General features: G+C 44.9%; 1 protein-coding gene across 2 annotated transcripts; it reads right to left on the bottom strand.

Annotated features, from left to right (window-relative positions):
- Positions 1-1324: 1324 nt before the first annotated feature.
- On the bottom strand, positions 1325-11065 carry FOXO4 (forkhead box O4). Of its 2 annotated transcripts, XM_035892139.1 has the most exons (4): positions 10933-11065; positions 9097-9328; positions 7498-8501; positions 1325-2653 (listed from the first exon to the last, which is right to left on the bottom strand). In XM_035892139.1, the coding sequence occupies exons 1-3, from the start codon at positions 10993-10995 to the stop codon at positions 7516-7518; spliced, it is 1281 nt and encodes a 426-aa protein (XP_035748032.1). In that variant the 5' UTR covers positions 10996-11065; the 3' UTR covers positions 1325-2653; positions 7498-7515. The 2 variants fall into 2 exon arrangements, with proteins under 2 accessions (XP_035748032.1, XP_035748033.1); XM_035892140.1 differs by lacking the exons at positions 9097-9328; positions 10933-11065 and having other exon boundaries at positions 7498-8729.
- Between the last annotated feature and the right edge of the window lie 10953 nt (positions 11066-22018).

Below are 22018 nucleotides of genomic sequence, written 5' to 3'. Positions count from 1 at the left end.
ATGAGAAGTGAGCTAGATACTCACATATAACATGACCACAAGTACCAGTGTCTTGTCCTTTGATATGTGGCTGTGAAACACGGGCACCCAGTCACCTTGCTCTGGAGATCATGGGATTCATTTCACCTCAGGGCCCAAGCTGACAAAGTGGCATATTATGTGCCAAACAACATAAACTCCACAATATCTATTAGCTGCAGCCCAGAATGGCCAATTCTTATGTGTGGCACATGCCATCAGGTGTTTGTGGAAAGGGTATCTGTGTAATGAACCAACTGCGGTGAGAACGTGCATCCAATGACTCAAGTCTGCAAGACCTGCCACCCCAGCTTAGGATCTGCCTTTTTGTTTGTTACAATGAGGTGTGGCCAGACATGCAAATTGTAGGTAAATTTGAAACATATTACCATGAGGTCTGCCATGAAGACAGCCTTCAAAGTAAAGGTTATCAAACTATTCAAAGGCTCTGATGGCAGAGCATGCTAAAGATAAGACTGTTGAAGACTCCTTGTTGCAGGCAACCAGACAAACTTCTCCTATTCCAATCCCCAGTCGAATGAAATGAAACCCATGAAAACAGATCAGACAAGGTAGAAAAAGAGTATGGCTCATTGCACTGCATGATACAAATCTTCTAAACAGAATCCACCACTACCTTCAGAAATGACTGGAGAGACTTTCTGCCAGACCAAGCCCACCAGAACACCATGAAAGCACCATGTCTCCCATAGATCCTACCACTGCAAACACCAAAAAGGTGACAGGAACACGCCAGCTAATGCTCTGAACGAACCTCCTGGCTCCTAGCTTCTGTCCTGCAAGAACAAAGAGACAGTGCAGGATCCTATGCACCTCCCCAAGGGTGTGCGTACACAGGGTTTAAGTTCCCCAGCAGTAGCAGAAACAAAACCCCTCAGAAACCAAAAAGCAAGCCACCACAACTGATTGCGCCCACTATAAGGGATACTCAGAGTATCAGCAGATCTAGCACAGTCCAGTCCATACCATCTTCTTGGCAGACTAGGGAATATGTCCTACGTACCAGCTGCAGTCCAGCTACTTAAGGGATTAGCTGAGAATGAGCGTGCTGTTAATGATTAGCATTCCCTAACATTGTGCTCTTGGCTTGGCAGGAGTGCCCAGTTGAGGAAAGACTGAGTAGCTGTGGCTGAATGCCATGCCACACAGGCACCTTCTGCCTGTACTGGGGAGAGCAGCCATTCCCCAGTTACACTGTGGTGCCCTTCCCACTTTTCCAATAACATTTTCAGCTTCTTGGCCCAAAATGCCTTAGGCCTGTCCCCTCCCATACTGTAGTGTTATCTGGTATCAAGGGGACAGATGCAGCAAATGTAGGGTTTTTTTGTTGTTTTTTTTAATCCAATAATCTCATTTTCAATTAAAATATATAATATATATTTAAAAAGGTTTAGAAAAGCTTCTAAGTAATTTGCAGCTACTTTTACATATAGATTACAATAATGTACAACTCTTCCCCAGGGTGGTTTGAAACCATGGGGACCTGCCAATTCTTTCCCCTCAATCATATATGTTATCAAACATCAAATGCGTTTGTTCCTAATACAGCTCTGAAAAAGAAGTCTGTCACTGGTACCTTCTCAGAGGGAGAGATGCCTAATACGCCTAATGGGGACACACTTAACATTGGCTTCATATTCACTGTAGAAAGTTCCCAGATTAGTAAAAAAATATTTCATCTATAGAAAATACCCTTCTGAAAAGCAACCAGGGCTCTGTTAAGGCCACACTGAGGCTTTCCATTTCTCTGCTGTAGCAAGACAGATCAGAAACAAACCCAAAATGATGTTTTTATGTCCCAGAAACAGCTATTAGCACCTGTGCTTATTTTACAGCAGCCTGGTGTACTAGAAAAGTGCTAAAAACAGCATAGGGACTTCTCAAAACATGCTTCTGATTCAGTGGGGCTCAGTTGGCACTGAAAAACTCAAGGTCCTCTTGTTTCACTTAGGTGGGCAAGAGGAAGCCTTTTAACACCACGACCACCACCCTTCGCTGCAGAACGACGACGGATGCTCCAGAGATGGGCATACTGAAACCAACCCCTGAAATAGCACGCCCTTTCCCACAGGGCTTCCACCAACAAGCTCCTTCCAATTCCCCTGTGAGTCTGTGGGATACCAAGTGCACATCTGGTGGCTTAATGAAAACATCCAACTACTTTGCCCCAGAGGGCAAGCCAAGTGAGAGCAGAGCCAGCCCTCTGCCAGTCCGAGGCACTGGGAGACTTCCTGCCATAGCAGAGAGAGGATAGCCATTGAGAGATTCCTCCAGCAAACCCAACTCTTCACATGGGGAAACACTGTTGCCTGGCACAGAGTCTTCTGGCCAAGGTTTTTACCAGGGCTCCTCTTTGGACATATAAAGCCCAGGGTTTCTCCAGATGGTCCAAGTCAGGGTCAGGTTTGTAGGAAGAGCCGTGGCACATAACAGGATTATTATTTTTAGACTCTTCCTGTTGCAGCCAGGTGCAGGTTGCCCCTTCTTCCCAAGTGGGCAGCCCCTTCTGCCCAAGGCATGGTGTGCAGGGAAACAGAATCCAACGTGCTCCATTCTTTTCTCTGCCAGGGGTGGGAAGTGAAGTCAGAACCCGATGTTCAAAACCTGAAGGACACTAGGAAGAAGAAAAAGAGAGTGAATGGTTAGATCTCCGCTTCAGTGGGAATCCTGGATGCATAGATAAGGAGTTAATTACTATCAATCACCCCTTGCTGCTCAAAGGATGCTGACTTCCAGCAAGGAACAAACACAGATCACAAGAAACCTTCATCAATGGAGAATCAAGTGGATGATGCAACTGCTCAGCTCCAAGCTTCAGAGTATGATTGAGACAGAAAGCCAAAACAAAAGCACAAAGGTCAAAAGTAAGCAATCCTCCTGTAAGCTGACGGCACCAACAAAGCTCTGCAAGATAAGGAGGTTTAAAGAAGGACTTGGCTAACATCAGAGACAATCCAGGAAAGCAACAAGGAAGAGGAAAATTACTCTTCACCTTAAGCAACCACAAATATCAATTGGTAGGGAAAAGACTAAGAAAGGGATTTTTAGAGATCACACACTAAAACTATTTATGCTCACCCACTTAAAAACTCCTGTATCTATGTGCAAATAATTAAACATTTCTAGTTATCTCACTCTCCCACAGGTCTGAAGATCCCTTCTCAGGTCTTCTGCCTCACCTTAACAAACTGCCACAACTTGTTCAAACAAGCCTTGTAATAGGTCAAAGCAGACTTAAGACCTCCACCGTAGGTCTATTATCTTGCTATTCTGCTTTTCAAAGTGATCAATGTAGGGCATCCAATCCGTTGCATTCAGTAATAGCGAGCATGAAAACCTTGTGGAAAGGGAAAGAAACTACAAGAGGGCATCAGTCCTTAACAAAACAATATGGTAACTTAAAACAGAAGCCAGAGCAACAGACTACTTCGGGAAACGGCAAGTTGATAGGGGTTTTATTTATTAATGTTCTGGTAGACAAAAATACAGTTTTGGGACCAAAGGGAATTAGATAGAGCACAGCAAGAAAACCATGATTCCAGATCAAGCTGGGCAAGGGATAAAGAGTTCTCCAGGCTATGAAGCTATAGTGAGTCTAACTGAACAAGTGACAATCATTAACTGTTGTCCACCAGAAGAGTGGATGGACATTACACTCGTCAATGAGGCACAAACTATACCACTGTACAAAGGAGGCAATTTCATTCGCAGGTATTCCTCTTACTGGCTTGCAGAAATACATAGCAGAGATAGATGAGCAAGCCCAAAGTCTCTGAGCTGCTCAGAGACATCCAGGTGGCCACCCACACTTCCCACAATTGGAATGGAGGACACTTGCATAAAGTGCTGAAGGCAAGAGTGGTTGCCAGTGATTGAGCACCTGCATGCCACAGTCTGAACTGCAGCTGTGGTTACCCTTTTTCCATTACCTACTAAGGCTTCCTTAAGTCACTCTGTATGGCTTGCACATCCAGTGCCTTAACCAGTGAATGGCAGGCATACAATTAAGTGAACTGTAGCTACCAGACAACAGCAGCAGAAATTGTAGAATTTGTCTTTCCTAGTCAAGGAAAGTATTCACACACTGACTTTCTTCCTCTGCAGCTAATAGCTAGGTTTGTGGCTGTTGCACTGCTGCTGGGCAGAGGCAAAGTTTAAATGTCTGATCTCTGATCTCCTAGCAAAGAGAGACAGGGTTCAAACAGACTCCTCATGAAGCTGTGGACAAGCTCCTTAGCATTTAACTTTCAAGAAGGGGATAAAGTCGTGCCAGCTTTGAGCACCATGGATAACATCAACTAGCTTGTGTCTTCCCAAGTGCTGCAGCAAGACTAGGTACTTCTTCCTAAAGATCTTCTCCTAGCTACAAAGAGAAATACTTCCCCAGCTCCAGTTTCACTCTGGCTGTTCAAATCACAGAGTGTGATTACCAACATTTATTTATGAACAGTTTTTGCTTGGTGTTACACCTATAATTGATCCAGAAGGCTACAGTTTAAGCCCACAGTAAGTACTCAGAAGGACAGCTTTAGATTAGCAATCACTTAAAAGTAGCTTTGCCAATGTGAATTTAACATGGAAAAACACACATTCATAGAAAAGATATGAAAGGAAAAAAGCCTGGTACACTGGAACAATATGTAGTGGCAGCCATGCTTTCCCTGAACAGTGACTGCCAGACAGGGACTCTAATAACTCACTGCAGTAACAGATTCAGAGAAGGGAGATATGACAGAGTCTTGGATCTCCTTGCAGACACTGATGTCTGCAGCTCACTTGGTTTTGGAACTTGTAAATTTGAGAAAACATTCTGCCTTCTTTTCCCAAGGTCCTTCCTGGCCTCCAGGAACACTCCTGTTTTTCTCCACGTGTGCTCTGTTCCCCCTTTCTTAGGGACCTGATGCACCTCTCTGTGTTGGCAGCGTTTTACACAATACTTTCTTGCTCTCCTTTGGGTAAAAAGCTCCCCTTCATCCCACTCCATGGATTCCAGGATACAGGCAAAACTGAAAAGCTTTGCAAAGCTCAGAAAAAGCAAACGTAACCTAAGGACAGGATAAAAGGCTTGAAAGAGCATGCTGAACGGGGCATCACTTCTCCTCCAAGTGCAGTACTGCTGTCAAGAACTGTTCACCGAGAGGCATGTAGGAGCTATGCTTTCTGCTGAAACACAATACTGGTTCAGAACTTGTTCCAGATCTCAATCCTTTCTTAGTGAGCATGTGTCCAGCATATTTCACAGAAAGTATCACTTTGGCTTCATGCATGGAACAAAGGAAATCCAAAGTTTTTAACATCAGATAGCTCCTTTGTTTTGATTAAGCAATTCACATGCTAAGTATGGAATATTAATATGGAACAAGAACATAACCATGCTGTCAAGAGCTCATGTTCTCCCTCAAACATTTGATTATAGCCACATTTTCACCACTACTAGACCCTAGCCTTTGACAAACATTCCCTCAGCTCCTCTGCTTTACACACTTAAAAGATATCTATGCCTGATATTATGTAGACAGAGGTCTTGTCTAACCACCCCAGGTAATTGCTGTACCCAGGACTGCAGTACAGCTTGCACGTTTTGAAAACGCTCCTGTGAAAAACATTTCAACCCTGCAAAGTCAATGAATTCCCCAAATACGATGGCCTGCCCTAGCGTGGCATAAAAAACCCCTCAAACACAACAGCTCAGAACAATAACCCGTGGAAACACTGCTCAGAAGACCACAGCCTCTGTCACTAACTTGCAAACAGTCCCAACATGGACGAAGGATGCCAATGTTCTGCCAACTGAGATAAAAACTTAGTTTCCATATTCCACATGAAGTTAGGATATTCAATTTAAGACAGCCACCTAATTCAGCAAGAGCACAGTTAACAAATGCACGAGACTATAAAAAGCCCCATAACTAAACAGAAGAGCTTGACTGATCCTCCCTCTCTCTACAGTAAAGAGACCCATTATTACAGACAGAAGAACCTTACTAATAAATGAACTCCTAAGCAGGTCTTGGAATAAGAGGGAGTTAAAACGTATTTGAGAAGTCAATATATAGTGGTGTATCAATATGTTCACAGGGTTTAAGTACCACTGGCTCAAGGGACAGCATTTCACTTTCTCTAGACCCAAGACACTTGTCTAGAATGGCTGTACTGGGGCAGAGCAGAAAAATATTTAACTTAATGTCTGGTCTCCAGCATGAGCAGCAGCAGCAATCACCAGAAAATTTAAGTTGAAACGCACCTCCGGAGGTCACCTAGTCCAAACAACCTCCAGGTTACTCAGGGGCCTAGGAAATAGTATTATGTTCAAGTACATGATAATTTCACTCAGTCTCCATCATTTTGAAGCTCAAGGGCTTCCCACAACTGAAGCAGTATCTGCAATTTGCCCTTACTTCTGCCTGCTCAGCTGGCCAGTATTAGGGGTTGAATTTGCAACACTAACAAATACCAACCATATCTGCCTCCTAAACAGGAAATATTCTCAGCAAGGCTTCCACTTTCCAACCACTACCCAGCCTATGCTCCAGTCCATAAAAGAAACTGTCCATTTTCCATTAGCTAACCGAGCTCCAAGCGTGAAGCATGCCTTCAGCTCCATTTGTCTAATTCTTCAACTGCCTCAGTGGTTAGGGAGCTTCAAATCAGTGTCATACCCTCAGAGATTAAGAGATTTTTAACTCTTGTTCTCATATACACCATTTGCCAAACTGACTCTAGAAATTTTTGTGCAAATGTGAAAGATCCCTGAAGAGGCATCTTTGGTGTGCACTAATGCATCCTTCCTCCTTCCATTTCCATCCACGGTGCATACTCCCATTTCCCATTCCAATAATGGGTACCTAAGGAATTCAGTAATTAATGCTGATGAACCAGCTTACCAGACTTTACAGACACTATCCCAGGTAAGAGAAGGGCAGAAAGTCTGATAACTGAGAGTGACTGTGTCCTACTATACACAGGGCAAAGCAGGCAGCCATGACACAGGCACGCTTTGCAGCTACACATATAAGAAAATTTTGCAAGGATAATAATAACCTGGATAGAAACACAGCGTGTGCTTGGCTCAGTTCAACCGTTCTGTATATATAGAATCATGTCTTTATTTATGGAATCAGCATATGCTCTCATCTCAGCTTCAGAGCTATAGGCATTGCATGGCAGAGACCGACACCCTATAATGCAGTCATCTTTGGTAATGAGACACAACAGGAGTTTCATTTAGGTTGCTGCTCTACTCCATCAAGGAGTTTGCTACCTGGTAAGTTAAATCTACCTACCTTTACACAGCTTTTTCTCCTTCTAAAAGGGAATGTGGCTCTCCCAGAAGTTTTTTATTCAAAGAGCACCTGTGCTTCCAAAGAGGTGTCTTTAACTGCTGCAAAGCTGGGCACAGGGTCCCAGACAGGGCTGTTCCCACTATAGGGCTGTAGCATTTTACATAACGACACCTACCTTTTTGTGCTCCTGAAGTTAACTTGGTACCCAGGTATGGTTGGAGGCCTGCGAGGTGCTGGGATAGCTGGGAGTAGACAGAATGGGTTCAAAATTAAAGTCCAGTCCTTCTCCATCCATGAGTTCACTGTTGATTATGTAATCCATATCACATTCAAGGTTCTCCATGTACATGTCAATGTCCAGGTCAATGGGTAGCCTGTCCTGGTTCAATCCTAACGGAGCAGGGCTAGCAGAAGAAAGCAGTGGACTGCCCAGCTGGACTGACTGAGCAGATGTTGCAGACACTGGAGCCTTCAAACTGGTGATGCTGGCAGTGTTTTGAGATGTTACTATGGGAAGCGTTGATGGCAAAACACTGGCACCAACTGGTTCTCCCTGCTGCTCTGTAGGCTTTCCTCGTGGATTGCCCGAGCTCATCTTACTCTGGGAAGCTTGTCCACCTAGAAGCAGAAGAGTTCGGCTGCTCATCCTGTTACCAGTCTGCGGGAGAACTGGATCCACCTGAGTCATCAAAACATCCCTTGGAGGTGGAGAGCTGGGTGTCAAAAGAGCTTCCAAGGTCTGAGGGGCAGAGAAATGGCTGACAGAACTTTGCAGTGAGATATCAACAGGGTTAAACAGGGAATTGCCAAAAGTAGTGGTCTGACCAGCTGCATTTGGGCTCCGCAAGGAAAAGCTGGAATCTCTCTGGATCTGACCACTTGAGGCAGATTGCTGGGTAGATAACACAGATGAGCTGGGAGACATCAAATTTAACCCATCGATGAGCTCAAGCTCCTCAGTCACAGTTGGTGGAACATTGCTGGATGCACTGGAGTACACTAGAGAAGGAAGAAGCTCTTCATCGTGGAGGTCATCCTGCTCTGTCAGGATAGGAGAAAGCCTGGCACTAATGGTGCTTGCATTGGAACTCGTTCGAGGCCGGAAGGTGTTCCACACATCAGAGTCCTCATTGCTTCTTGAGGATGGGCTCCCAGGCCACTTAGGGAACTGGGAGCCAGGACTGTCAGCAGTGGATTCTGGAGCAGACTGGAGAGGAGGCTTCTTTTTGGATGCTTTACCTCTGACTTTTGCGAGTTTGCTGCTGTTGTCCATGGAGGCAGCTCTTCTTCTTGGTGCTTTTCCACTTTTACCACCCTCAGGATTGAGCATCCACCAAGAGCTCTTCCCTGTGGCTTCATTATGGACTTTAATGAACTTGCTGTGCAGGGACAGGTTATGTCTAATAGAGTTCTAAAAAAAAAAAAAAAATAAAAAAAAAATTTAAAAAAATTGGGGACCTGACAGTTGATACTCCTCCCACCTAGAAATCTCACAAGCATAAACGCATTCAGGCAGTGTCCAGAGAATCACAGAATCATAGAATTGTTTAAGTTGGAAAAGACCTTTAAGATCATCAAGCCCAACCATCAACCTAATGCTGCCAAGTCCACTACTAAACCCTGTCCCTAAGCACCTATCTACCAGTCTTTTAAATATCTCCAGGGATGGCGACTCAACCACTTCCTTGGGCAGCCCATTCCAATGCTTGACAACCCTTTCAGTGAAGACATTTTTCCTAATATCCAATGTAAACTTCGCCTAGCACAAAGCGAGGACTGTCAGCAGTGGATTCTGGAGCAGACTGGAGAGGAGGCTTCTTTTTGGATGCTTTACCTCTGACTTTTGCGAGTTTGCTGCTGTTGTCCATGGAGGCAGCTCTTCTTCTTGGTGCTTTTCCACTTTTACCACCCTCAGGATTGAGCATCCACCAAGAGCTCTTCCCTGTGGCTTCATTATGGACTTTAATGAACTTGCTGTGCAGGGACAGGTTATGTCTAATAGAGTTCTAAAAAAAAAAAAAAAAATAAAGAAAGAATTTACAAGATATGAGGACCTGACAGTTGATACTCCTCCCACCTAGAAATCTCACAAGCATGAACGCATTCAGGCAGTGTCCAGAGAATCACAGAATCATAGAATTGTTTAAGTTGGAAAAGACCTTTAAGATCATCAAGCCCAACCATCAACCTAATGCTGCCAAGTCCACTACTAAACCCTGTCCCTAAGCACCTATCTACCAGTCTTTTAAATATCTCCAGGGATGGCGACTCAACCACTTCCTTGGGCAGCCCATTCCAATGCTTGACAACCCTTTCAGTGAAGACATTTTTCCTAATATCCAATGTAAACTTCGCCTAGCACAACTCGAGGCCATTTACTCTTGTCTTAAAGACAGACATACCCATAAAAAAATGCTATTTCTGCTTGAATGTGCTTGACAGCACTAGCAAGCAGTGCCATGTCTCACTGCAGCACAAAGGGTGAAACTACCATGACAACTACTACCAAAATACTAACACAAAAGAACTTTTCAAGACCATACAGAATCTGAAAAAACTAAGCATACCATACTGCAAGTAAGCAAATTCCCAAATACAGCTTGCAACTTCAACACGAGCCCAACTGAATTTGAGCTAATGCTGCTCCCACCCTTCTGCCAACCCCATTAGCCAGCATAAGCCTGGCTGAAATTTTTAATTTTTATATGGCTGGCTTCCAGATAGATTCAAGCACAGCAGTGAATCAAATAGACCAGGTGAAGAGAAATGGCAGAACACTTGTAGTTCAGTACGCCCACTACCATCTTCATTCCAAAATCAGAGAAACAAGAGACAAATTTGTGGAACAAGAGCCCTAGTAATCCTGGAGCCTGCCATCCTCACTCTGCAAGGAGGCAGTATGCTTTCCTCTGTATACATTCCTAATAGGGGTAAGATGTTCAGCAGATAGTACACCCCCGCACAGTACGTGCCAGTTTTAGCCTCTCCCATCTTTCCGTTCGGCAAGGCACAGATTCCTTGCCTCTCCCAACTCCCTTTTGGTTTAGCTTTGTTGGAAACTGCAAGCTGACATATCTGTACACCACCACCAAACTGAATTTTCATCCTGCAACTGATAAACTCCCCAGTGTTTTAGAATCAGCAAGCAATCTCACCATTTGAGCAGATCCTCCATAAACTCCCCTTGAGGCCTGTATCATGCATTTGTTTGATATTTGCATTTAATTTGTTCAGATGGTCAAATTACACTTCATTAAAAGGTGTTACACTGGTAGCATAACAGCAGTCCAAGAGCAACATCTTTTTCCTATAAACTAAAAAGTATATAGCAGCCTTCAGCTTTCATGCTTTCTCTTAATTCTGAAGAAAGTTACTGTGCCCTTGTCATCCTTTCCCACGATGTCTGAATACGGTTCTTTCCTGCCTGCTGCTTTCCTTCTCCCCACCCTTTTCCTCTCAGACAAGTCCTCACCATTGCTAATTTTGGCCACCTCACCAAAAGTACTATCCTCAAATGAAGCAGACATAGATAAAATATATAGGCAAACCGAGAAGGTTTTCATGAAGAAGGAAGGAAATGTGAGAATGATTTTGCATTAGCTTTCATTACCTTTGGCTGTTGAGGACTCGGAGAAGACTGGCTGCTTGTTGTGATCAGTATCAAAGGATACATATGCTCTTACTCAGAAGCGTACCCCAAGGGTTACTGTGGAGCCAGGGCCTGATGGAGCACGTGTCAGTCAATGCTCTTACACAGTTTTATTAATAGAGTTGTTTAATAGGGTTGTTCACAGTAATAGCTATACAACACTCCTGCCTGGTAACTTCTCTAAATAAAGCTTTTCCTTCAAATCTCAAAAAAAGTACTTCAGACTGGTACCCTGTCTCCTGGAAGGCTGCTGCGCTCATTTCCAAAGAATCGCCCCCTTTCTCCCAGGTAAATGTGCATGACTTTGAATGCTGCAGCAATGAGAACCACTAGGCTGTCACTGGTTGTTCACTTACTCTCCTGAAAGTAATCTGTGAACTCATGACGACACCCAGTCCCATCAGGAATGACCCAATAGCTTGTACACACAGTACACATTCGGAGTCTCATAACCACCTGTTTTTCAGCTCCATTTACTAAAATGGAACTTTAAACCAACAGGTTCAGGATTTCAAAATTTCACAACTAATTATATTCTGTTTTCTTCTTATGCGTGGCTATAGCCAGATTTTAATTTCTGTGTCAGCAAAATCACACTGCACTGGTACAAGTGTTTCTGCACTGGTGCAAGCATCTCAGTAACGCTGAAACCTCAAGAAAATTAGCACCACTTCGGGTAAGGTAAGTGACATTTTAATAACTAGTTTTTTAGGTTTTTTTTGGCTGAAAAGCAGCTTGAAATAAAACATCTTGGCATAAGACTAGGATTCACATGAACACAGACATATGTGAAGCCTGGTACCTTTTATGAAATAGTCTCAAAGTGCTTTTACACATTACTGACATAATAGCCAATATCTGTAGAAAGAGATAATTGCTGTACCACTCCTTCCTTCCTCATCTTCAAACTCTCCTCCTCCCATAACACAAGCATCTGTGACCCTATGAGCTGATTCAGAGAGCTAATCCAACCGAAAAGCAGCCATAACCTTCCTTGAAAATTACTTTTCCTGCCTCTTTTATTCCTGCCTGTTTTTTGAACTAGCTTGCCGTGGGGGTCGAACACCAAAAACTAAGGAAGAGAATAGAATGTGTGGTTGGAGGCAGAGGAAAAAACCTGAACACTTCTTATATTAAGGTTAACTGCTGTCAAAACTGCAATGCCTAAATTATCACTTTCACACCTCTCCTGCAGACCTTGCGAGGCAGCTCACCACCGCAGCAGCAGCAGCACCCAGAGCCGTAACACACCTGCATGACTGAGCTCGCCTGCGCACTGGAGACTCAAGTCCAGAGAGCCCCAAAATACAACTGAACCGACGCACCGACCAGCCTGGGTGCTGCGAGACAGCACAACAGATTCACACTTGCATACTGCATGCTCCCCAGCACAAGAAAGCATCTGCTAGAATGACCTAACATTTGGAGGACACCCTCAAATCTTATTGAGAAAATGAGGAACAAATCAGTTATGCTAAAATAATCATAGAACTCCAAGTCAAACCTGACAGGAGAGGAAATGACAGTTCAGTCACCCAGGCAACTCTGATGTATTTCCTTTCTCGATGTTAAGCAACTCAAACCAGGAACATACAGATGACATTAACTTTTTAGATGCTCAGCTTCAGCAGTGCAGGAAGATCCCAGCTGGTCTGAGCACCTGCAGTCCACAGAAGGTCTTGGCTCTGCAACATCTTTGACCATAAGAAAACATGACCTGAAGGAAGAGGCACAGGCAGGAATCCTTCAAATCCTCAGGGACCTCTTCAACAGCTAGTTAGGGGTGGTTACTGCTGTTTATTCAGATATCTTACAGAGGTTGTTATGGCTGTACATTAAATATTGTGGTGAAAAAAAAGCCAGTTTGTGTCTTTAATCCATCACAGATCAAAGATGTTTCCTGTAAATCACATTCAGACAAAACCATTCTGAAATTAATGACAGAGATCATGCAAAAAATTAAAGTTTGGCTACAGACATTTATTGTACACTGAAGGGCGGGCCATTCACTAGGTCCCAACCACTGTGTGTACAAGCTAGTGTATACAGACCAGACATAGAAGTGTGTCTAGCAGTATAGACCAACTATTTCCTAAATCCCAGTTACCACAGCATTAAATCTTCTTTGATAAAATCTCCTAGCCCTTATTTAAAGGACAGGAACACTCCTCGCCATCGTACCAGGCCTGTCCCCACACCAGCATCAGTGCTGCATTGGACCCCTGCCCAGCAGCGAACAGTTCTTTGGTCTCAAGATAGGGAATTAGCCCTAGGAGCTGGCAGCACAACTAAGCAATCATCCTGCCCGGTCAGCCTTCTGGATGACTGCCACAGACACCAAGATACTATGGAAAACACACAAGTAGGTCATACAGAAGACAGAATGCCAATGACAGCCTTTCCAGGAGACAATAGAGCTTTGTAGGTAAGGCCAAGATTATCTACCATAAAACTGAAGTTTCACTCTGAGCAGGTCAGAATATTCAGGATGGTTTGTTCAGACTTCAAGGTTCCTCACACTAAAACCAAGCTTAAACTCACCCCCTGTGATGTACTTTCTTCTAAGAACCAACGTGACAGGAGCAGGAGGCTCTTGTGCCCTGCCTCAAGGAGCTCATCCATGCAGCAGTGGTACATGAACTGTGCTAGCAGAACACTCCAGGCCAAGCACAAGCTATGCTGAGAAAGACACAAGAAACAGTAGCTATCCTTGAAATTTTGTGCTTGCCTCATTTGCCTGGATTTTCAATCACTGCTCCCTAGTACCAGGGCCATTCTCCCAGGAAACATGAAGCTTCTAATACAAACCACAGAAGCACCAGATTTCTTAACAAGAAGTCTCTCAAGAATGAGCGACTAGGGTGGGGTGGGCAGGAGCGGAAAGATATGCAATCACTGCAGCTGCTTGTAATACACTCTCACTGCCTCGGAGGCATACAAAGAACATGGTTGCAGCCCAGCACAGGGCCATGTTCCAAAGCCAGGCCTATAATCGTGCCAAATTATCATTTGCCATGGCATTCTTGGGAGGCTGCAAGGGCAGAACGCTCCGCCTGCTGCATTTGTCAGTGCCTGTCTCAGTACTCACCCAAGCCACTTGGCTCTGAAGGCTTCAGGAAAAAAAGTCGTCTTTGCAGAGATTTTGCAAAGTTATGCTCCAGCAAGTAAACAAGTACTCCAGAGCCAGGGAGCTAAAACATTTCCCCAGCAATCCCCTCCCAGAAAGCACACGTGAGCGCAGACATCAAGCTCGGCAGATGGGGAGCTGTATCTTAGGAAGAACATTTTTCTTTCTGTAATTTTTCAATGAGATCCCAAAAGAAGAAAATCCTAGCTCTCTAAAAAGCAAAGACTGAGGCCATTTACAAGTTTGCCAATACAGGCAGGCATATACAACAAAAGCTGTTCAGGATTAGATAGAGCAGAAAAAACTTGCTGGAACAAGTAATACCAGCAGCCCAGGAACAGCCTTTTCCGAGGACTGCCTGGAAAATTATGCAGTGCTGCAAGGAATAATCTTTCAGCAAAGCAGCTTTCCAGAACAAACTGGCAAGGAGCAGGAAAGAGTAGCAGCAATATCTTCAGGTAATTTGACTGGCATTGCATGGGGCAGATGGAGTTTCACCAAAAGACAAACTCTCCCGCACTTCTGAGGGAGACATCTACACTCTATAAAGTTTCAAATGAAGAAAATAAACCTTGCACTTCCATACTTAGTCAGGGCACTACACCTTGTTTGGGAGAAGGGGCTGTTAATGTAACTTTAACCAGGGCTAAGTATATGTCACTACATTGCAATGGTGGGTCCTCACCATGGTTGACCATTCATCAATAAGTTTTATCCCACCTGAAAAACAAGACACCTGGTGACCTCACACTTGCACCATCATCCTGCTCCTATGCACTGCCACTGGTCTCATCTTCCACATCCAGCACTTCACCATCCTCCTGTCCACAACACCCTGCCATGCCCAGCTGCCTTCCTCCCTCCTCATCAGGCCCTCTCCTAGGGCCTTCTTGATGCAGTTATACCATTCAAGGACTAATGGGATTTAAAGCTAAAAGATTCTATTAAAAGAAAGACTGATGGACAAAAGCCATCTATGCTCCTCAGGTTTCCATGCTAGACTCTTCACTACAGCCCCTGAACAACCATTGTTCAGCTCCTGGTCATTATTTCCCCCCCTGCTTTAAGGGAACCCAGCTAGTTTGTCAGCAGCTGGGACACAGAACATCTCCCTGCTGCCAGGACTAAGCACATCGCTAACACCACATTAATGCATTTGGGGGCATATGAGGTAATGGCAAGAGTCCAGCAGTTTCCACCCACCCCCAGCTACTCTGGATTTGAACAGCCAGACCCTCCCTCCCCTTGCAGGGCAGCAACTTCCAAGACACCAAAATAATCCCAACTTAATAGAAAGCAGCACCTACAACATCACTAAGGATTAACTGGACTTAATTTAAGTCCCAACAATGACAGCAATGACATCACTATTCTGATTTGATTTGGAACACTCAATTCATTTTTCATGTCAGAAGTTTAACAGGGAATTGCGTAATTTCAGGCACATGAATTTAGGAGTAAACACTATGGGCTTTCTCAGCATGGTCAACAGAAAGCAGCCTTCTTTCTTCACAGACTGAGGTCAATGGCTCTGTGCAGCGGAGAGACCCAGACTGAGCTTCCCTTATCCACAAACCTGCCCAGGCCGAAGGTTGGGCAGACCAAGATGCTGAATTTAAGCTTTACATTTCCTTTTGCTTTATGGCATCAAGTCAGTTATGCCTCAGTCAGCAAAGATGGGGAAATATTTTGAGTGTCTTCTCAAATCATCATCTTGAAATTATCATTACCAAAATTCAAAAGCAAACCTGTGTAAAGCATTCCCACCAGATATCCTTCCCAGATAAAGGGTTTCTTTGTCAAATTAAAGAAAAGTCTCCTGATAGTGATTTGGGCCCTTACCTATCCATATTAAGAAGCTATGACTCTAACAAGTCTGAGTCAAAAAATCTTCAAGGATACAGGGACACTCCAGATAGATATTAGCAAATAGCTAATGTGACTATTTTAGGAACTGACCATTGCTTTTTTGTAGATCTGATTAGAGAAAAAAAAAAACCAAAAGCTGGCTGAACAATAGTCAACATGCCAGTGGACAATAAACTCCTATTTACCAAAACAAGTGTTCACATACTTTTATATCCACTGAACTGGAATTTATTTTCAAGGCATAAGGATAACCTGGAAGAACCTATCAGCTGCAGCACAGCAGAAATAGTCCAGAAGATGGACACACTTGCTTTTGTCTACTGGCTTATTCCTCTTTCATGGAGGAGCTTCAGAGGGCCACAGGATGAGGAGCTGCTCCAACCTGAGGGAGCTCCATGCACACTCTGCCAGGAGGTCAGACATCCTCAGCTCTGGGAGAGGCCAGGGACCTTCAGAGCCAGCCTGTGGAAGCCAGTGAAGTCACTCTATCATTATAAACTGAATTGCAGGGTACATGCAAAGAAGCACCTGAGAGCACTCAGCCAGGTCTCCTGATCCATCTGGTCAACAGTTAACATCAACTATGGACAACATGTACATACGTATAAAACACAAGCATGGAATGGTAGGGTTTAAAGCAAAATGCTGCCCCCATAATAAACATTAAGAGCTAGCTGAGTTTCCAGATGGATGACACTTTGTTTCAGACAATCAGAATGCTTGGTAATTTTTAATTCCAAATACAGCTACTTGAGTTGTTGCACATGTGTGTATATATACAAGCACACATTTGAATCGAAGTGAATGCGAAGTACCAGTATGCAGAGGTGCGACTTCAGCCTCCTATAACTAATGCAACAGCGCAGAACCATTTGTACTCTCCTTTACATTGCACACATAGCAAATGTCTCGTTTTTGCTTCACCCTTCTTTGGAGGGTGAAAAGGATGGTTTTAAAGTTCATTCTGTTCCTACAAAGGGAAAGACAACAGCTTTGGGACAATACACAGAACACTTCACCAAGCAAGACTAGGCCTTAACATTGCTCCTCACTGTGTCAAACTTGCTCATACTCATGGATGTGAGAAATGCAACAACCAACGCAAACTGCTTCAGTGGGGTTTATGCACGTCTACTTTATTCAAAACCCTCAACGCCTTCCTCCCCCAAGTAATCTCAAAGCCAGAAGAAATTACCCTCTTATCCACAGAGGGGCTTGCAGAGCACCAAGGGGGAGGATTGCAAGGAAGCCCTGTGACACACCCCAGCAAGGACACTTCTGCCTTTCAGGTTGGTTAATTCTTAACTTCAGCTGAATTACTACAGGGAAAGGACAGACTGCACACCCAGCAAATCTTCCCTTTACAAAGCGCTTGAAGCGGTTCAAGAACAGCAAACACCACCTTCCTCGAAAACACAGATTCTTCCGGAATTCACAGAGGTTACACCCTGGCAGTCTGCAACAGCTGTATTTCCCTCAATTGTATAGTGGAGTAGGACAGCTGTAAAGTAATTATGAAGCAACAATGAGTTTATGGGGTTTATATTAACTAAGTAGATTAAAAAAAAAAGTTTAAAGACATTTCTTTTAATTTCCCATTTAAAATTCTCTATTAGAACGACACTACATACAAATAGGACATTATCAGTATGGGTCTGCCAAAACACCAGAGAACTACCAGAACTCTAAGAGCTGTAGTACTATCTTAACAGGCATAAAAATGCTACATCAGCATTTAGCAGCAGCTCCACATTAATTTCCTTTATCCAAACTCAATCAGTTCAAAACTGAGAAATCAATAAAGCTAAGACAACTCAAGAAGTTTTCTATTTTAGTTTACAAATTAAAAGAAAGATGCAAGCAGAGCCTTGCAGCTCTAAAAATAACAAGGAATAGTGAAACCAAAAAAACCAGGCAGGTCCATTCCTCAGCTGAAGAGACATCTTTTGTTTATTCAGTCTGTCTTAAATCATAAACCACACACCTATTAAACTTACTCTAAGTCCACAAAATCAAATTGAACCGATCTGAGTGATTCCACATTCTTTAAAACTCTGTCTAATATGCCTTCATCTAATGCACCTTGATACAAATAGACTAAAGCAAGTAAAACAAATAAAACCTCTTGCAAACCTTTGTAACTGCATGTTAACATAAAGCAAGACTAGAAGTCAGAGCTCTGTGGTCACACGTGACGGGGCATGCATCCTGCCAAACCCTGCCAACAGGATTTGAGAGAGTGAGCAGGGAAGAAAATGGGAGCAGAGGGAATATACCATAGCACTCTGCCCCTCTTGGGCAGATAGATTAACTGCATACCCCCTACACACCAACCAAAACTTTTGACAGTATTTGTTAAAAATGAAAACAAGTTTTTATGAGAATTTCCCCTGGCATTTAAACGGTTTCAACAGTATTTCTATCATCATTTTCTGTTTGCCAGTGAAAAGCAAGGGTTTTAAACTGCCCTAATCATAAAGCAGGCTGATTCCCACCACAGCTGCTGTCCTTTTTGCCCTCCCTCATCTTTTTCCTGCCAAGAAGTTTCTGTTCTTTTCCCGTACTAAACCCAGCCTGAGTTAGTCCATTCCCAGGCTGAAAAACTACAAACAAATTTCACTCTGTAAAGTCATCACAGAACAGCTACAGCAACAGCGTCTGAGCAGGAACCTCAACCCTCATACGTGCAAATTCTCACCTCTGCCTTTCTGCAGGTTAAATCCAACTGTGTATGTTTCCCCAAAGTGATACATGATTAAAACAGAGTAAAACCAAAGGCTGATGGTCCCATTACACGTGAATGAATAAAACAAAAGAACAGCCATACTGAATCAAGCCAGAAGTCCACCTATTCCAGCATCCAGTCTGGCAGGACACTTCACTATATTCCACCTTCCCCATGATATCTGGGGATGCATTTCAGAAGGCACACTGAACTTTGCCACTACTGCCAAAGAGATACAGACATATTCCTGAAGAGAAAATGCACCAGTTCCATAAACTGTCTGCCAAAACAATGTGAATCTACACAGCAGCAGCAGGACCAGGACAGCACGCATAGCCTGAGGAAGCAAGAACTGTCTTCCAGTGAGACCGTCTTATCTTCTAAAGAGAAAGAAAATGCACCCAAGCACTGTCCCAAATCAGAACTTAGTAAGGAGGATTCTATCTACACAAAGGATTAAAAAAAAAATTTAGTCAAACTACATGCACTCTCTGGGAACTGTCAGTGAGCCAGAGAAATGGGAAAGGTGAAAAGTTTTTATCAACCTGTGCCAGCCTAAGCTGTGACAGCTGCGTCCCTCTCACCACGTTCCTACCCTCTCTCAAGCAAACATTCACACTCATACAACCACATGGTGTGACACTTCAGAGAGCTGAGCCAGCTGAAAGGTAACCTACCAGAAAAATCTATCTTTTTTTTTTTTCAAAATTAACTCTCTGTGCTGACTTGCTGCTCGGTCACACAGGCAGAGGAAGACACGCCTAGAGTCATGGAAGCCCCAAACCATACTGGCTCAAGCTGCCGCAGAACTGTAGCATGGAGGAACTGCTAACCAACACTGCAAACAAGAGCGTGGCATTAAGTGTAATTCCAGCCTGCAGAGCAATAGATCACACTCCTTACAGTCCAGTCACCCTGGCATCCACTGTGATATATCAGGATGGCCTGAGGGACTATTTCACAAGCCATCTCTCACATCCCCCTTTCCCTTTGCAGGAGTTTGTTTGACTAAAGATAATGGGAACAACCAGGCTGCCACCTGCAGAGGACAGAAACTGAGTTTAGCTCTTTTAATAGAACTTCACATGTGCGTATTTCCAGAGCAAGAGGAGAAGCCAACGTTGAGACTTTGGAGTAGTATATTACTTTCTCTTTTCTGAACTCCAGCAGAGGTCCTCAGTCCCTGCACGGCCACAGCACTGGCACTGCTCTGGGACACAGCACCCTTTTTAAAGGGAGCCTCTTGAAAGCCAAGAATGCCTGCTATGAAACAGTTATTTGTACTGAGCTTTAGCACAGTCAGGTGACAAAAACCCCATGGCTTTGTATTTAAAAACCTTCAACTGATGCTTCCTCTTGCACAGAAGCTCACCCACAGTCTTTTAACTGACCCTCACTTCTTTCCTGGACAGCTTTCCAAACAGAAAGGGCACAAGGAGCAGCCTCACAGGGCCATAGCGTAACCACCCACCCAGAGAAGCCCGCTCCTCTCTGCTCCAGCTGCACAGAGCTGGAGCTTGGGCTGGGTCTGAGCAGACCCCCAGCAGTGTGAAACTCCGGAGCAGCGATGTTCCAGGAGCTTCCTGGAGCCCTCATTCCTCTGAATGCATTGGATTGCTGGGAATGCTGGAGGGCAGGAGATGCTTTGGCAAGCAGTTATTTCTGGAGCAGGCAACCTCTGCTCGCTTCTTGGGCCGGGTTATGCCCTTAGGATGGGCCTTTTCCTCCACCTGCTCTCCAAAATCCAGACCCTCTACAGCCTGGGAACTGGGACAGGGGTGATGTGACACGTTGACATCTTCCTAGCAGCCTTCCAGGTGGATAACGTCAACATGTGAGTCTCATTGAAATGCATCTCCCAGAGGCCTCCTCCCAAATGCCGCTCTTGACTCATTAATATGCGTTGACACCTCCGTTAACCTTACTCCACTCCTGCCCCTCCTTCAGCCTGCACGTGCTGGGGAAGGAGGAGGGGCAACGGGTGTTATTTTTCAGCAAGATTCATTGAGAAATAGGGACAATCTGACACCACAACACATTTCCCCGTGCATCCCTTGCAGCGAAACATGACATTAAAATGGGAAGTGGCAAGCACGTGATGGCATGGGCGCTTCAGGAATGGCAGCTGGGTGCCTGTCCCCATTGTCTCCTGCCATCTGGCTAAGGGACCGAGTCACTTAATCGCTCCATACGGCGTGCACCCTAGCCCCGACTAAGTACAGCCGATCATTCCTAAATATAGCCTTGCTTTTCGGCTGCTCCACTCGCTCGGGCCAGGAGTTGTCAGCAGAGGAGAAAGTGCTGCCAGCCCGGGTGCTGTGGAGTTGGCGTGGCTGGGACAGTTGGAGCACCCCAGGGATAGACGAGCATGATCCACGGACACCGCCGGAGTCATCAGCCGGATTTGGACGGGGCATTAACTAGCAACAAAAGCGATGCAGGGGCCCAGGTTTAAACTGCGGGACCACGCAGCTGAGGCAGGATGGTTATCATCACGCTGTTCCGGGTCTGTGCATTGACAGTAGATGCCACGGATGTTATCACAGCGGGAAGAAACGTAACACATTTCAGTTAAAAGAGGTAATTTCTAGCACAAGCTGTTCCTGTTAGGCCTCCTCAGCTGGGCAAGGCCCTGTCTATACTCGAAAGCGAGGCAAGGGTTGGTGCTGGCACGGCTATCTTGGAGCACGAAAATGAGGATACGCCAAGAGACAAAGCCTCCTCCTGGAGGCCAGGCCAGCGCGGAAGGCGATAACAAATTAAAAGGGGTGAGTAAAGAGCATGAAAGCCCAGGACAGTGCAGTGCCCTCTGCTGCTCCTGAGAGTGAGCAGGGTTTGGCTCGTCTCCCCACGCCATGGGGACTTCCCAGGAAAATAAATATTCCCTCGGCAGCCGGGCAGCGGATGCAGCAGGGACAGGGCTCTGACTGCCTGCGTGTTTCTGTGCCAGAAGTTTTGTGCATTCCAGTGGCAGAGGTTCCACCAACTGGCATCAGCAGAGGGCAGAGGCACCATTTGGGCCTGGCAGTGGCAGCTGGTGGAAGGGAGGGATCGTGGGTGCAGCCACATCACAGCATGTGTTCTCACACCCATGGGGAGCTGCTTTGGTGCCTTGACTCTGGGAAAGTTTTTCTTCCAGAGTTTCACCCCTTGGGCACCTTTATTTGCTTGAGCAAATCCCTTTGTGTCTGGTACTGCAGGCCCGGAGCTAGGCACCCCCAGCTGTCGGCGGGGCGGGCTCTGCAGCACCCTCTGCACTCCCAGCAGCCGAGCGGTAGCCCAGTGGCTGGGGGTGGGCTGTGGGGGGGAAAAAGCGCCCTGTCCCC

Source organism: Egretta garzetta, unplaced genomic scaffold (assembly GCF_000687185.1).
Source record: "Egretta garzetta isolate BGI_Z169 unplaced genomic scaffold, ASM68718v1 scaffold404, whole genome shotgun sequence".
Lineage (NCBI taxonomy): Eukaryota > Metazoa > Chordata > Aves > Pelecaniformes > Ardeidae > Egretta > Egretta garzetta.
Note: the sequence above shows the minus strand (reverse complement) of the source record. Positions and strands in the feature narration are given on the sequence as shown.